Consider the following 16,988-nt stretch of genomic DNA (forward strand, 5'->3'; position numbering starts at 1 on the left):
GTCTCCTGACTGTTAGCAGTCGGGAGAGTGGTTATCCAGTTGCTGACTAGAGGGGAACCCCAGTCAGAGGGACTGGAAATTATCCATTTCTTGACCTGGGCGCTAGTGACTGGGCGAGTTCAGTCTGTGGAAATTCATCCACCTGTGTGTACACTTAGGATTTGGGCACCAATCTGTATGAACAGTTGACTTCAATACAAATTTTAAAAGCACCTTTACCAGAACAGATGTATATGCAGGTGCAAGCTTGCGTGCATACGCACACACACACATGCACGCACACACACCACACACATACACACACCACCACCACACACACACACACATGCCGCTGTGTACCAGGGGCCCTAGGTCCATGGGTGTCCACGTGTCTCCAGAACGCTCGCAGGCATGTGGACACAGATGGATACAGTGAGACAGAGAACACTATTTTTAGGAAATAATTCCAAGTAAACGAGGAGACTTCTTGATTTACAGGACTAGTGATGGCTCACAGTGGAGAGGATTGCCCTGCAAGGAAGGGGCTGCTGTCATCCAGGCTGCCTTGTTTTTTAATAAAAAGAATAATGACTTTATTGTTTTTGAAAAATAATATAAGATCATCATAAATAATTCAAAACTGAAGAAAAGCACGAAGAAGAAAGTTTAAAATTACCTAAACTTCCACCAGCCGAGGAAAAAACGTCACCATTCATGTTTGGTGGCGAGTATTACGGACGCCTCTCTTTATTCACGCAAAGATGGAGTTAGACAGGGACAGGCTTTTATTAAATAGGGATCTACTCCTTCACCTGCTGTTTTCAACAAAGATGTTCCTTTAACTTTACTGGAGTGAACCAGAAGAACAAGAGGCTGAAGGATGGGGTGGTTCTGACAGTGTCTGTCCCGGGACCTCTCTCCTCTGGCTTCCGTTCACACATTCCGTGCTGCATCTCCCTGCGGACCAGAGGCGGCCTTTTGAGACCCGGCTGTGTTGTGTTTGCTCACTGTTTACCTGTTACCTGGCCAGGTGCCTACTTCACGGTGATTGGAGCCTGGGCCCTTGGCGGGGTGTGTGCAGGGGTCGGGGTGGCAGCCACTCATTGGGGTCATTGGTGACATGTGTCCCAGGAGTCAGATCAAGGCAGAGCTTGTCTTTGACAGAAAGGGATTCTGTCTTGGCAGAGATCTCCAACAGGTGCCCGGCCCTGCCCGGGTTTGATGTGGTAATTAGTGACACGGCCTCCCCCTCCTAGTGGCAGTGGCGTCCCAGTCAGGAGCTACGCCGACCACATCCTGTTTTGGTGGGGCAGTCGGGTACACATTCTCCGGCCTCCGTGTCAGAGTCAGAGCCTGTTCACACCAGGTCCTGGATCATCTGAGGCCACCGGGGGCCACATTCTCCCTGTTTGGCGTCACATGCAGCTGCTGGCTGGACGTCCTAGCGGAAGTGCGGTCACCATGTTCTGGTTCTGCTATTACTCGAGATGGGCCCTGGTTTGTTCAGACTCAGGAGGAGGGGAGTGAGGAGTCTGGGCTGCTCCATCAGCGTTTTCCATCTCTGGAAGGATGCCTCACTCTGGGGATTTCTTTGAGATCCTCTCAGGGGGCTCTGTGGCAGCTGTGTACACAGCTCTGCGGTGCCAACATCTGGATGGCAGCTGCCAGGTTGTTACCCAGCTGTTGCCAAAAACCTGCAGGACTTGCCTGGGCCTCGGTGAGCAGATCCAGATACCCCCTCAGTGGCCAGATGTTGGAACCTCCATGCCCCAGGTGAAGTCTCGGCACCCTCCCCCACGCAGGCGCGTGGTGCTATGGGAAGACCAGACAGACTGTCCCCCACCCTCTGGTCCCACCACTCAGGCCGAGGATCTGCCTGAAAAAGAAGCCCAGGGTTGGGACGTTGGCCCAGGAGGGCTCTGATCACCCTCCTAGGGTCCCAGGGTTTCCTGTAGAAGAGACAAGCTGAGAGGAAGGGCAGCAGTGGGTATCTTCTAACGCCCTTGCCCCTCATCTACGTATTCGTCATTCATTCCATCCTTCATTTGTTCAGGACCAGCCTGGCCAGAGATCTGAAATAAAAAGGTGACAGGCCCCCTCCCTGCCCCATGGAGTGTCCCCTTCAGCCCAGGGTGTGTCGGGATCAGTTGTGAGAAGTGTCTCAGAGTGGGCTTGGTTAAGGAACCAAAAGGTGTGAGTGTGCCCTTTTATATCAAGTGGGGTAGAATGAAGGGTCCCCGATGACCCAGTCACTCGTGCCTACTTGCATTCAAACGTGCTCGTTGGGATGGGAAAGGGAGGAACGACCCTCCTGCAGGTCCCCATGCATTCCCTGGAGCCTGGAGGGCTCTGGGTTTGCCCAGGCCGGCATCCGCCAAGTGAGCCTGTGGAGAGGTGGGGAGCATCTTTGCCAAGGTGCTGGTCCTTGCCTCCACCAGCCCAGCCACTCCCCCCAGGTCTGGCCACCCTGACCCCTGGCCGTGGGCACAGCATCAGCCCCATGTCTGTGTCTTTCAGCTTCCCTGCAGGTAGCGTGAGGACAGCCTGTGCCCCAGAAGCAGGATGAGAAGATGGCAGACTTCCTGTTACCTCGGGTCACCAGCAGCTTCCGCAGGTTCACCCGGGAGTCTCTGGCGGCCATTGAGAAGCGCATGGCAGAGAAGCAGGCCCGAGGTTCGGCCGCCTCGCAGGAGAGCCAAGACGGGCTGCCCGAGGAGGAGGTTCCCCAGCCCCAGCTGGACCTGCAGGCCTCCAAAAAGCTGCCGGATCTCTATGGCAACCCACCCCAAGAGCTCATTGGGGAGCCCCTGGAGGACCTGGACCCCTTCTATAGCACCCAAAAGGTGACTGCTGCCCACCCCCCACCCCCACCTCCCTGCAGCATCCCTGTCAGCACAGCAGACAGCGAGAGGGCCTCACCTGCATACGGGGGCTCTGTTTGGGGTTGGCTTCCCTGGGCCTTGGGAGAGTGAGTCATTAGTGATCTATATTCCCATCACCTTAATGTTAGAGTTCCAGAATAAAAGGCCAGAATTATGCAGCCTGAGATGGTTTGGTGCTATGAAAGAAAGAGCAGGCAGCCACACTTGAAATCTTGCCTCCCTGTGGAGTATCTACTTTGGGAATCATCTGTGGTTAGATTATTCTCACCCCTGGAGGACTCCTCCCGGTCCCGTGGTATGTGTGAATTGGAGTCGGGCCCTGAGTCCAATTTGGGCCCCAGAGCACAGCATGTGATCCCTCTCCTAACCAGAGACAGCATGTAGCCCCCATCCCCCACCCCACGGAATTTGCTAGGCACTGGCTGTGTAATGACAGCTCAGGCTGGGGGCCACGGCAGCAGCATCCTGGGCCTTGTGGGCTGGTGATGGGACCTTGATGGCCAGTGGGAAATCTGAGAGGGGTAGGGAGGGGTGGTCCTGCCATTGTCCCTCCTGAGTGTAGGGAGAGGAAGGGGCTTTTGTCCACTAGGGCAGGGTAACCCAGGCTTCCTCAGGTGTGGATTTCTGCCCAGGAGGTCAGTTCCCCCGTCTGGGTCCCCTGCCCGGCCTCACCTCTCAAGACCGTGTGCTCAGCCCTGCACCCAGCCAGACCACGGGCATGCAGGGCTCCTGCAGAGGCCTGGTACCCACCCCAGCTGCCCACACTTCGGGCCTCACTGCCGGAAGAAGGCGGGTTTGAATTTGGGGGAGGCCTTTCCCCAGAAGGCTGGGTGCCGAGGAGGATGGTTCCTACCCACGTCACTGCAGTTGGTCCAGGGCTGAGGAAGCGCTGAGGAAGTGAATGTGAGCACCTGGCGGGTATGAGTGTTGCGTGTCAGTGTCACCGGGCGTCTGAGTTGTGTGTCACTGTGCAATGAGACTGCATTCAGGAGACCAGGAGTCTGAGGGTGGGAGAGGTGCCAATTGTCTCCGTGTGTACACGCACATGTGAGTGGGTAGGTGGAAGGAAAGCCCACCCAGGCTATATGCACAGGCGGGAGAAGAGACCTTGAACCTGGTCTCGATTCCCCCCAGAGTTCGAGTGACTCAGGCTGGGTTAAGGTGGGGGCCTGGGGCCACGGTTGGGGTCAGAGTTAGACTAGACATTGGGATTAGTCAGGTTGGGTGGGCCTAGGTCCTGGTTGGTCAGAGCTGGAAGTGAGAATTAGGGTCGGGTTAAGGCCGCAGCTGGGGACGAGTCAAGGTTTGAGTGGAGCATCAAAGTGGCGATGGGGTTGAAGTTAGCTGGGACAGGAGGAGTCATGGCACGGGGACCCGGCTGAGAGTAGGCCAGGGCTGGGCTGGGCTTTGGGGAGCTGGTGGCAGTTGAGCCTGGGAGGAGTCAGGGACACTCTCCTGTCCCTGTGAACGGGGACACTTGAGTGGTGGCCCCAGGTAGGATTCTGGTCTCTAACCTCCCGTCTCCCCGTGCTGACCCCCGGTCACACTGCCTGCAGCCCCACCGGGTGATTCAGGCACCACAGCAGAACTTTCAGTCCTCATCTCTCTGGTCAGCTTTCTCCCCAGCCCCGAGTAAAAAGAACCTTATCTCAACAGCTCAGCCCTTGGAGAAGCACAGCCCCAGGCTATGCCACCTCAGCTGTGCCCGCTGAGCCAGGGCAGGGGGAATGGACTGCTGTCCTCAAGGGTGGCATCTGGCTCAAATGCCCACTCGATGTGCTCGTGGCTCAGCCTCTAGCACCCATTGTCCGCTCAAATGCCCCGTTGAGCTGTGTAGATAGAATCTTCTGGAAGCACAGGGAGCGGGTTTACCCTGGGCTGCACATGATCCCCCGAGGAAGACACTAGGTTGTGTCCTCTGGGGTCAGGTGGGGCTGCCATCTGTCTGGACTCCAGGAGACACGGTCCCCGGGAAAGCTTCACTCTCCTGGGCTGGGCTCTGCATTTTCCTCATCCCTACTCTCACCCGTTAGTCCTCCCTGCTGACGCAGCTCCCTTATCAGACCCTCGCTCCTCAGTGGGCCTCATGGGGAAGCACAGAGGGGTCAGAAGGGAGAGGGGAAGGAGGGGGCATCAGCGGGGTCCTGGCCTCCGCTATGATAACAGCTCGGCTAGGATCGTGAAAGGCCTCTTCTGGCTGGGACTGTAATTTTCAAACGAAACTAAATCCACCCAACCTGACAATCCCTTAAACTTGATCTCATCCCACCCCAGCCGTGGGTGACCCAGCAAGGGTCCACTCACCTGTCAAATGTGCCGACTGCCCCTACCCGCCACCTCTCCCTCAGGCCCTCTCCTCTTCCTCTCACCCTACCCTTTCTCCAGAGTTCTAGGGCTCTGAGCCAACAGCTGCCCCCCAAAAGCCTCTGTCCTCCATAAGGGCCTAAGGGCTGCCACCCGACCTAAAGCAGCTCTCCGTCCACAGACCTTCATCGTCCTGAACAAAGGCAAGACCATCTTCCGGTTCAGTGCCACCAACGCCTTGTATGTCCTCAGCCCCTTCCACCCCATCCGGAGAGCGGCCGTGAAGATCCTCGTTCATTCATATCCTTGGCAGTCCGTCCCCGCTGTGTGGGCCCCAAACAGGGCGGGAGAGGGGGGCGGGTGGTGGATGGGGCGTTTAGGGCTGAGGGTGGTGCTGATTGCCGGTCAGTCCTCAGACGAGCACACAGTTTTCACCTGGGAGCAGTTGGACATCAGTCTCTCGGACCCCACCCCGAATCTGCATCTGCATTTTAACAAGATCCCAGGGGATCGTGGACCCATGAAAGTTTGGGAGATTCGGCTCTGATCCTTCAGGAGAGAAATGTCCTAGAAGCTCAGCTACTGAGGATCCCAGAAGAAATGAGGCCGATCAGTGTCCCCTGGTTCTGGTCTTGGCTCCACATGTCCCCTCCCACTGCACCCCCGGGCCTGCACCTCCCCGCCTACCGGCTGGGACCTCAAGCAGGTCCCCGGTGCTCAGCCAAGGAGAAAACGCTTCCCAGTAAAGAGGCCTCTGGTTTATTCACATGTGGGCCTTTTCCAAGGGAGGCATCGCTTGCTTTTTGATTAGGTGTTGACAAAATGTCTGCAGTTTCCGAGTATCTCAAAGAACTCTGGTTAGCGTTAAGTTACATAAACCACAACCTAAAAAATCTTCAGGCTGCGGAGGAGAGCTCTGGGACGGCTGCAGTATGGTAAGGGACGGGTACTGGTCTTTGGGCCCTAGGAGGACCCCATTCGGGTCGAGCATGGGACAGGGAAACGGCTGTTCTCTGGACTTCAGAAAAAGGGCCCTATGCATGGAGCCTCTCGGGGCGGGGGGCAGGTATCTGGCTGTATACATGGAGCCTCTGGGGGCGGGGGGGCAGGTATCTGGCTGTGGAGTCAGAGGCATCTGTGTTTCACTGTGAGGGCCTGGGCAGCTTTGCTTTAGCTGCAGCTGACTTGCCTGTTAATTGAATCGATGATGCTGGGCTCAGTGGTGTGATGAGCTGTTAGATTGGTGGCTTGGCCCGAGAGCTCCCCAAGGCCCCCCCTCAGTTCCCCCCTCCGGATGGACCTCTTCTGAGGCGAAGGCGAAGGTCTCACCCATTAACCTCTGGTCAGGGCAGGAGGCTTCAGGAAAACAGCTGCTCAGTGGGGGACTGAGTAACAGAGACAGATGCTGACTGCTCGGGGGACATTTCCTGTCCAGGCAGGGATGAGGGATGCTCCTTCCTGGTTCCACTGTCTGCCCACCTGTGCCCCGGTGCCGGATTCCAAACCCAGGGACCAGTCAGAGGGCCCCAGGGACCCGTTTGTTTTCTGCTTGCAGACGCTCTCCAGCCCCCTCCAACTGGCTCCTGCCTTTCTCATGGAGATGCTGAGACACATGTATGTCCAGGGACCACCCCCTGCTCCCAGCCCATGCAGGCCATGGCTGTGGCGTCAGTAGGGTGGTCTCTAGGGTGGGCAGACACTGTGGGGAGAGACTATATTCAGGGGCAGCCTACCATTCACAGCTGCATCCTACTTTATGAGGCAAGGGTGGTCCTGGATTTAATTTTGAGCCATTCTGCAACTGTTCCCAAGCTCCCTGTAGGTGCCAGGCACTTTGCCCGGCACCCTGGAGGTGTCAAGCTGAATAAGACACTGTCCTTGCCCCCTTGGGAATTTTACAGTCCCCTCAGCGTGATTAGACAACCACACGAGGAGTTGTCATTTCTGCCAGCATGTGGGCATAGCCTGGTGAGAGCAGTGCAGCGGGAGGAAAGGCCAGCCTTCTTGCTCTGAGCCTGTCTCCGGCCTCACTCCAAGGGCGTGGCGTCCCCGAAAGCATGCTCCGGCTCCCACCTGGGGCTTCTCCTCCAGGTATGTAACCAACCCAGCTCTGTTTGGTAGCCACTGCAGCCCCTAGGGATGAAGCTGCAGCCCCAGGGCTCCTGCAAAGCTGGGCCATGGGGCAGCTGAGGCCAGGGAGGCGGTAGGGGCAATGCAGTCCCCAGCCTGGCCAGAGGGTCCACCGAGCGGTGGCACTGAGGCTGTGTAGGGCTGGTTCCGCCCGGCAGGACTGGCCCTGAGGTCACTGAGGTGGACCTTGTGTCCCAGGGCAGCTGTCCCAGGGAAGTGGCTCAGCATCTGGGAGGCCCTGTGCTGGGCTCTGAGCAGCTGCCTTGACGCTCCACTGCCTGGGGGTGGGAGCACACTGCTGGCCTCCAATAGCGCCCCTTAGCGGGCTTGGGGGGCACTGAGGGAGAAGAGGGACCTGGATTGTGGGGTTTGGGAGCAGCCCCTCTGTGTCCTTGAGTCTTGCCATCAAAGTGTGGTACACCAACCAGCAGCAGCAGTATCACAAGGATCTTAAAGGAATTGCTGAAACTTGGGCCCAGAACCCGCATTTCAGGAAGGTCTCCATGATTTCTGCACACACTGCCCTAAGGCAGTCATTTCCAAATGTCAGTCTGCCAGTGGCACCTGGGAAGTTTGTTAAAAATGCAGATTCCTAGCGCCTTCCAGACCAGAATCACCAGTGTGAGGCCTAGAAATCTACAAGCTCTTCATGCATTTCCCTTTTTTTCAATCAAGATACAGTTCGCATACCATAAAATGTACCATTTAAAGTGTACCATTCAGTGGACTTTAGTATATTCATAAGGTTGTGCAATCATCACCACTTTCTAATTCCAAAACATTTTTGTCACCCCAAAAGGAACCCCATGCCCATTGGCAGTCACCGTGCGTTTCTAATGCCCACAGATTTCAGGTTTTGAATTAGGAGCTTTCTCTCCATTTACACTTTTTTTTATTGTGGTAGAAAACATGTAACATAAAATTGACCATCTTAATCATTTTTAAGTGTCCAGTATAGTCATATTAACTATAGGCACATTGTTGTGCCATAGATCTCTAGAATTTCTTCATGTTGCAAAACCGAAACTGATTGTTGGCCTACATTTCTATAGCCATTCAAACATCTCAGTCCCCAGTGTGCAAAGTTCTGTGCCAGGCCCTTTGGACAGGGCAGTAGGGGCAAAGACTAACTTACGAGGGGGCAGGAATGCAGTCCCTGCTCTCCAGAAAGAAAGCCCGCTCACTTGCGACAATCCAGGCATTCCCAGTGACATGCTGGTGATCGTGCGATACCTCAGTTCAGCTTTGCTCTGGGCTCCACGCTTGCAGCGTGTCCCTGGGAAGTTGCCTAAAAAGTAAATATGGGCATGTAGAATTTTTTTTTCTGAAGTATTTTTGTTATAATCCTGCAGAATGTGTTCCTGCCAGGATTAAATAAAAGAAACCAACAGAACGCCAAATTCCACTGCAGTCACATTCAGAGAGGCCGCACGTTCATGGCAAGCAGCATTTTGCCTTCCTGGGTGCATAGGATCTGTTCACAAAATCCTCCCACATTCCCTTGGAAGATTCAAATGGGCAATCAAACCACATGTTTGTGTGTGTGTGTGTGTGTGTGTGTGTGTGTGTGTGTGTGTGTGTTAATTTAATAGCACAAATATATGAAAATACCCCGACCATTAATTCCCTTCTCTTTGATGCCTTAGGATCTGAAGACAGGCAGCCCCAGTTTCAGACTTTCCCCACAACCCAGGCTGGCAGTCCTTGCTGGCATTTTAATTATGAGGCTGGGAGTGGGTGTCTGGGGACAATGACACGGCAGGATTGAAGATGTTCAGCTGAACTCAGCCCCGGAGAGCTGGCCTTTGCCTCTGCCCACACATGAAACCAGCTCAATCATCGGCCTGAAACCACCAGGCAGTGCAAACAGGTGTGCCCTGGCCAGGAGTACACTTGACTTATCTCTCTGGTATTGGCTGTGTGCGTGGCTCCATGGGGGACCTAGGGATGCTTGGGCTGAGTCACAGGGACTAAAGGCTCAGTCTAGGTAGGAAAAGATCACATACACAGGAAAGACTGAGAATAATGGAAGGGCTGTCCTCAAGGATAGGAGAGCCAGGCAGGGTTTTGAGCAGTCAGGTGGCAGAGACTAGAGTCTGTGCACCTCACCCTCCATTGCTGTGTCTGGAAAAGCCAAAATTCATTCAGGGAGCACTTGTCTTTTCCCACCGTGTGACCCAGGCCCTGGCTAGCGGGGCTCAGCAGGGCTGTCTACTCTGGTTCTTCCCTAAGTCTTGATGCTAGACCTTGATTCACCTCTGTCTGTGTCCCGCCAAGTCCTCTGGTCCAAGGCGGCCTGTCCGCACTGCTGCTGTCTGCCAAGTGACCTTTTCTCCTCTCTAATGAGAGCTATGAGTGGTGTGTGCACTGAGAGAGGGCTTGGGAGAGGCTTGGCTCCCCAGACAGGGGTCTCCCCAGTTCTGAGCCTCACCAGGACTGACGGCTGGAGGAACCCTAACCAACCTTCAGTGCCTGTCTAAATGCCTCCTCCAGGAAGCCTTCCTGCCCAGCCCAGCCAGAGGCGGGTCTGGTTTCTCATAATACCCTATCTTGGAGCAGTTCAATGGCTAAGAGGCCTCCCTATCTCCCGCACAGAGCCACGCACATGTGCTCACATGAGGTTTGTTCTTAAAAATGACAAATAATTCTGTTCCTCTTCCTGGGTGGCCGTCTGCTCACACTTTACAGAGCCCTTCACCCTGGGGTTTGTACCCACAGTCGTTTTCTGTGACTGCTGTAACAAACTACCACAAACTTCGCCACTTGAAACAACACAGACTTACCGCCTTATAGTTCTGGGGGTCAGAAGCCCAAAAAAGTTCTCACTGGGCTAAAAGCAAGGTATCGGCAGGGCTGCAATCATTTCTGGAGGCTCTAGGGGAGAGTCTGTTTTCTAGGTTTTTCTGTTTTCTGAGGGCTACGGGAAATCCTTGGCTCTGGCCCCCTTCCATTTCCGAAGTCAACAGCAGCTGGTGGAGTCTTGCTCTTAGCATCATTACTTTCATATTTCAGGAATCATCTGATCCTCAGTTGGTTTAGCAATGGATCTGTGGGGATGAATAAAGTCTGGTTGAGGGGCTTGTTAACTGCCCAGTGAGGAACGCCTTGGCAGGGAGCTGGGGTGTGAGGAACGGGAATGTGTGTGCGCACATGCGCACGTGTATAGGGGAGAAGGGCTGCTGAGTTGGGTATCTGATCCTACCCTTGAAAGCTGGAGAGGAACTAGGCCTGGCCGTGGAGACCCTCCCCCGGGCAGAGGGATGCACAGATACCAAGCTGAGGGAGGGACCTCGGTGTCTGGAGAGACACCCTCTGGCCGGGGAGGAATCAAGGTTCCCTGAGGCCCTGGCCGCTGAGCTGAGCAGCTCTGGTTTGAGTATCCAAACCCTGGGGTGTCCCAAAACCTGACCCCTCTCATCTCAGATGAGAAATTGGAGAATTCGTTATATACTGGGGGCCAGGTCTGACATGCTATTGCCTGATACCCTGGACTCCCTAGAAGGAGTGCTGGAGGTGTGGAGGGCATTCACCTAGATTCCTTGAGATATCCCACCTCTCTCTCCAGCTGGGCCACCAAAGTCAGTACCCCAGCTCAGCCCCATCTCCAGTCTGACTGCATGGGGCTCCCCATCGGGCCCGAGGCTGGGCCAAGCCATGGGAAAGGGTGGAACTGTGATGGGGAGGGAAGAGGCAGGCCCCCGGAGCTCAATTACTGCAGCTCCCGGGCTTCCGGTGGGAATCGCCTGGCTGGCAGCTGCTGCCCGCAGGGCTGAGGCCGGGACAAGGTGGTGAGCCTGGGGGCAGCTGCAGGGAAGGGAGGCCCAGTTTCCTCTCTTGGGCTGGGGAGAGGATTTGTGGGGCAGCAGAGTGTCCCTGTTCTAGGCTGGGCCTCTCGGGGGTGCCCCTACCCACAAGAGGCCCAGGGTCTGGCCCTTGTTCCTCTGCAGGTCCAGTAGAGGTAAGGGAGGCCATGGCGGTCAGTCAGAGCTTTGTTCAGCCTGAAGCAGTGTCTGGGACTTGGAGCCAAAGAGTCAGGGATCATGGTGACACAGTGGTTAAGAATCCGCCTGCCAATGCAGGGGACACGGGTTTGAGCCCTGGTCTGGGAAGATCCCATATGCGGCGGAGCAGCTAAGCCCGTGTGCCACAACTACTGAGCCTGCACTCTAGAGCCCACGAGCCACAACTCCTGAGCCCATGAGCCACAACTACCGAAGCCCGTGCACCTAGAGCCTGTGCTGCACAAGAAAAGCCACCACAATGAGAAGCCCGCGCACCGCAACGAAGAGTAGCCCCCGCTCGCTGGAAATAGAGAAAGCCCACGTGCAGCAACAAAGACCCAACACAGCCAAAAATAAATAAATATATTTAAAAAAAAAAAAAAAAAGACTCAGGGATCAGACAAGGCCTGGAGCAGTTCAGCGTGAGGCTAAGGGCCCAGAGGATGCCCGAGACGCAATCCCAGCATTTGAAGAGCTCCCCTTCTGGTGGTGACAGATGGGCACTGCCATTCAGGGAGCCAGACATGCTAAAAGAGGGATGCCTGGTGCCATGGGGGTGCAGCAAGCAAGAAGTCAGGGCAGGTTGCTCCGAGGAGGCCCTCGTTGAAGGAGGGAAGCAGTGTACTAGGTGGAGAAGAGGCCACGAGTGAAGAGCATGTGCAAAGGAGGAAGCAGCCAGAGATGTGGTCCCCTGCCTCCCCTCAGGTCACTGTGTCCGGACAAGGCATGAACGTTTTGGCAGAGGTCCTAGTTCAAAGGTCAGCGTGGCCTGCTCCCATAGAAGTGGAGGAGGGAACTCGGGGCCCTGCCACCGTGGCTTTCCTCTCCCTGAAACAGTGGCGCCTGAGGAGCTGTTTATAAACACCCATCTCCCTCTAATTGTGGCCAAGGACAGGGCTCCCACTAGGCCATGGGTAAAAACCTCTGAGATCTGGGGGCCGGCCCCTCGTCCCTTCTCTCCAGGATGGGCCCTACAAGGGACTCTGCTGTTTGAATTCAGGTGTCTGGTCCCTGTCGGGGGCTGTGGAACAGGGCAGGTGTCCAGCCTCGGTGGGGAGGGGTTGGCAAGGACTGGGCAGAGCCCCAGTGTGTCTCCTGGGAGCCCCTGTCTCGTTGATCTGGCAACCCTGGCCTGGCGGTGCCGACACCTGGGGCGGGACCCCCTGGCGGTGGCAGCCTGTCCGGCCCCCTGCAGGCGGCTTTCCTTGACCCTGCGCCATGCTCTTCAGCATGCTCATCATGTGTACCATCCTGACCAACTGCGTGTTCATGGCCCAGCGCGACCCTCCACCCTGGACCAAGTATGTCGAGTGAGTATCTTCAGGGCCTCTCCAGCCAGCCCCTCCCGCCCTGCCTTTTCCATTCCAGACTCTTGGCCTCAAAGTTACCCCAGCAGAGGCCCAGGGACTCACCCACCTGGTGGGGGGGGGGGTGGTCCTTGCCCTAGCCCTTCCCTCTTTCGCTGCTTCCAGTCCTGCCAAATTCATGCTTTGAGTTATGTCCTCAGGAGAGGAAGCTCTCCAGGTTGGCAAAGTGAGGGTTTCCCCCTGACCCACCTTAAAGAGGACTGATGATATTGGAGAAGGCTCTGAGACAATACTACTAATAACTGAGCACTTAGTGCATGCCAGCCACTATCCTGGAGCAATAAGCATCATGTAACCCCATAGGGCAGGTACAGACACTATGCCCATTTGACAGATGAGAGACAAAACTGGAGAAGTAACCACCCCAGACCTTGCAGCTAGGGGGCGTGGCAGCCGGGAAAAGGCCCAGGACTATTCCGACCTCAACACCACACTCTGCTGCCTCTTTTCCCTAAGTCCTGCTTCCTATAACCGTTTGCACAGTTTTAGAAAACTGTGCCTGGTTCTTTCTTCCCACATGAACGTACCTGACCCATAGGTTCTAAGTGGAACCCAACAGGCCTTGTTTTTAGGGGACCAATGAAATGTTGGGGACAGCCTCTCTTACCTAAGTGGCTTGCCTGGTGGTGCTCCTTGTTCACACAGGACCCAGCAGCACGGCCGGTGCTGGGGTCTGCATCCAGCTGCTAAGACCTGGAGACAAGCATGGCTGTGGCCCTGTGGGCCGCAGTCCCAGCATCCGAACATTTGGGATTGCTCAGCTGACCCCAGACACAGAGAACAGCAACCTCCCAGCCTCAAGTGTTAGAACATCAACCCCCTTTCCGAGCCCAAGGTAGACAGCTGTACCCACCTACCTGTAGATGGTTGAGGATGAGAAGCCTCCCATCACTGAGGATCCACAAACAAGAGTGAGGGGCCAGAACTCTGAGTGTCCTAACTGTCCCACAGTGGCCACCGTATGCCTGTGTACCTGGACCCCCAGGGCTGGGGTGAGGAGATACGTGGAGGGTCTTCTTACATCAAGACAACCGAGAGACAGAAGATGGAGGGTTCACATGGGCATGCACAACGCTGAGTAAACGGGAAGATGCATAAGTTGACCAGGTGTTTGGAACGAAGCTCCGGCCCCCAACTCCAGCTCTGCCATGGGGGCTTTGCTGGGAGCCTGGTCTGAGAGCCCTCGAGAGGGAAGCTGCATAGGTCTCCTGCCAGCCTGGCCTGCGGGCCTCACCCTCCCTGAGAAAGCCCACCGGTCTCTCCTCCCCAGGTACACCTTCACTGCCATCTACACCTTTGAGTGTCTGGTCAAAATTCTGGCTCGAGGCTTCTGCCTGCATGCGTTCACCTTCCTTCGGGACCCGTGGAACTGGCTGGACTTCAGTGTGATCGTCATGGCGTAAGTACCTCGCCCCTGTGCTGTGCGGGGTGTGGCCACACTGACAGGCGTGGGCGCCACTCCCGGCCCCAGGCTGCCCAGCCCTCTCTGCCTCCCTGCAGAGGCAACATCAGCTCTGCAGGAGGAAGATGGCGTGGAGGCCCTCGGCTCACCCTGGTGGGGAGAGACGGGTTCAGAGTAGCTCACGCGGCCATGCTGGTTAGGCCCCCTGGCTCATCTGTGGCTCCGTGGCAGCCCTTTGCTCAAGGAACTTCATTAAGATTCTGGTTTAGTATCCTCTGCTGTTTCTGTCAAGGGAAACCAATGGTACAACCTGAAATCTCTGGACCACTATGAACAGTGATCTGGATTCCAAGGTGATTTAAACTGCAGGAAAGAGAGCAAAGGAGCTGGAGAAGTGGCTGGGCATCCCCAGGAGCTTATGCCAGGTGCCCCAGCATGGCTGCAGTCTCCACTCAGAGAGTCAATGTCTGGCACATTGTGAGATGCCTGGTCACTGACATGATCCATTGGGTCCTCACACCAGCCAGAGAGGTCACCTGGATGGGGGTTCCTTACTCCCATTTTACAGATGAGAAAACTGATGCCAGGGACACAGTAAGCAAATGTGACCCCAGGCCTGCTGCCATGCCAGCTGAGGCCCCACTTCCTTGCCAGGGAAGGGACCCTTGCTTAGGGGTTGGGTTGAGGCACGCCACTCTGGATGTCTCAGGCAACGGATGCTGGTTTCTGGTGGGGATGAACGATTAGGGCAGGCCTCCCATGCAGGAGTCATGGTCAGGGGCTCAGCCGTCAAACCCTTTATGAAAGCCTGATGTGTGTGGAGAACCCAGTGTGTGCAGGGCTGGGCACCGCACCTCGGCAAGAGCAGAGCTGATGAGGGTTATACTCCCTACTCTTATAGAGCCTCAGTTTCCCCACTGGTGAAAGGTCGGTGTTGAGCTGGGTGGTGTCAGAGGTTTAGTTCAACTGCCACTTTCTAGGATCAGATTCACTGAACCCACCTGTTCATGACAAAGTCTTTATTTACCCTTGGATGTGAGCGGCTCTGAGCTCATCCATGCAGTGGAGGAGAGAGGAGAAGAGGGAAACGACCCTGCTGATGGGGTGCTCTCTGCCCGGTGGTCAGAACATGCATCAGAACCCCTGTTTCTAGGCACGCTGCTTGTGAGCTGACTCCAGCCTGCCGTTTTACAGGTGGGGAAACTGAGGCTCAGAGAGAGGCTACCGCTTGCCATGAAGCCAGTGTAGATTTAGGCCTGGGCAGAGCTAAGTGAACAAGGGAAAGAGTAGTGGGGTGTGGGGGACAGATTGTGCAGCCTTACAGGCCATGATCAAAGCCAAGTGTGATGGGAGCCTGTGGGGGTTAAAAGCAGGGAGGGACGTGGTCTGATTTACATTCTAGGAAGATCACCCTGGCTGCTCTGTGGACAGGACTCTGTGGAGGGATAAGGGCGGAAGTGATGGAGGAGCTCAGAGGCTATTTTCTTAGCCAGGAGAGAGAGGATTGTGTCTGGGACCAGGGTCCCAGTGAGAAGGTGAGAGACGTGGTCAGATTCTAAGTATATTTGAAGGTAGGCCTGACAGGAGACCTCAGGGTGGCTATTGGCTTGAGCAGCTGGGTGGCTGGTGCGACCATTCGTTGGCCTGGAAAACAGAGGGAGGAGAAGAATCAAACATCCGGTCTGGAATGTATTAGGTATGAAAGCATCCAGGGTAAGATATCGAGTCGGCAACTGGATCTTCCAACCTGGAGTTCAGGAAAGAGGTCCACTCAGAGGTATAAATTTAGAAGCTGTCGGGATACAGATGGTATTTAAAGCCAGGAGACCGGATGAGATCATCTGGGAGTGTCGCCAGGGAAGGGAAGCCGCCTGGGGACTGTACCCTGGGACGCTCTAACATCCTGAAGTCCCGAAAAAGGAGAATGGAGCAAAGAAACTGGAGGGAGCCTCCAGGGAGGGCTGAGGAAAACCAGGAGAGAGCAGTATCCTGAAAACCAGCGGGGGAGTGTGACTCGACTTGAAAGAAACCACAAGGAGGCTGAGGAAGGTGAGAACCAAGATGGACCGTTGAAGTCAACAACATAAAAATGGTTGACGATTTTCACCTTGACAAGATGGCTTCCAGGGGAGTGGGGGACACGTGGCTGATGAGAGAAGGCTTGAGGGAGGGTGGGAAGAGGGCGGGGCGGGGGTAGGCAAATGTACCCATCTGCTTTGTGGGGTTTGCTCTAAAATAGGACCCAAAGTAGGGTGGTGGCCAGAGGGGAGGATGGGTGAAGGGAGGACCTTTAAAGAAGGGAGGCATCGTTGCAAGTTGATGGGAACAATCCACGAGAGAGGGGAAGTTGGTGATGGAGCAGAGGGGGCAGTTGCAGGAGCAAAGCCCTTGAGCTGGCCCGAGGGGTAGGAATCCAGGGACTGGGTGGAGTGTTGGCCGTAAGAGCAGGGAAGGCAGAATTTCAAGTGGCAGTGGAGGTAGATTGATAGAGCCGATAGTGAGAGGAGGAATTTCTCTTCTGATTGCCTCTGTTTTCTCAGTGGTAAGAAGCAGGATCATCATCTGAGAACACAGAGTTGGGAGGCAGGTCTGATGTGTGAGGACGGGGGGAGCATTCTCTGTCAGAGCCAGGGGCTTGCACTCATGGGAATGGAGTAGGATGGCTAAGGCGGGCCCAGGCTCCAAGGTGCCCTACGGCAGGGGTGGGGTGGGGGGGCGGTGGGCAGTGATCCATGGGCCCCTGAGGGCCCGAAGTCACAGGAAGGGGCTTCAAGAGGATAGAGCATCTGCCTGAGCCTTTTCTACCTTCCCATCCTGGAGCCTCAGCAGCACTGTGTCATGGCAGCAATGCTCCCAGAACCCGGGCCCCTTGTCTGATGGCAGGAGCCAGGCTTTGGCTTGTCCTCAGCCCACGACTCTGGGA

The 16,988-nt window shown here is 55.7% G+C and overlaps 1 protein-coding gene across 7 annotated transcripts in view; it reads left to right on the forward strand.

Moving 5' to 3' along the window:
• The first annotated feature begins 2,549 nt into the window (after nt 1-2,549).
• The window catches only part of SCN5A (sodium voltage-gated channel alpha subunit 5), an 87,970-nt gene continuing 73,531 nt past the window's right edge, over nt 2,550-16,988 (forward strand). For all 7 annotated transcript variants that reach the window (XM_033863707.2, XM_033863709.2, XM_033863711.2 and 4 more), the window contains exons 1-4: nt 2,550-2,822; nt 5,347-5,465; nt 12,517-12,606; nt 13,934-14,062. In XM_033863707.2, coding sequence (XP_033719598.1) covers nt 2,550-2,822; nt 5,347-5,465; nt 12,517-12,606; nt 13,934-14,062 — 611 coding nt within the window. The remainder of the gene's footprint in view (nt 2,823-5,346; nt 5,466-12,516; nt 12,607-13,933; nt 14,063-16,988) is intronic.

Source organism: Tursiops truncatus, chromosome 10, assembly GCF_011762595.2.
Source record: "Tursiops truncatus isolate mTurTru1 chromosome 10, mTurTru1.mat.Y, whole genome shotgun sequence".
NCBI lineage: Eukaryota > Metazoa > Chordata > Mammalia > Artiodactyla > Delphinidae > Tursiops > Tursiops truncatus.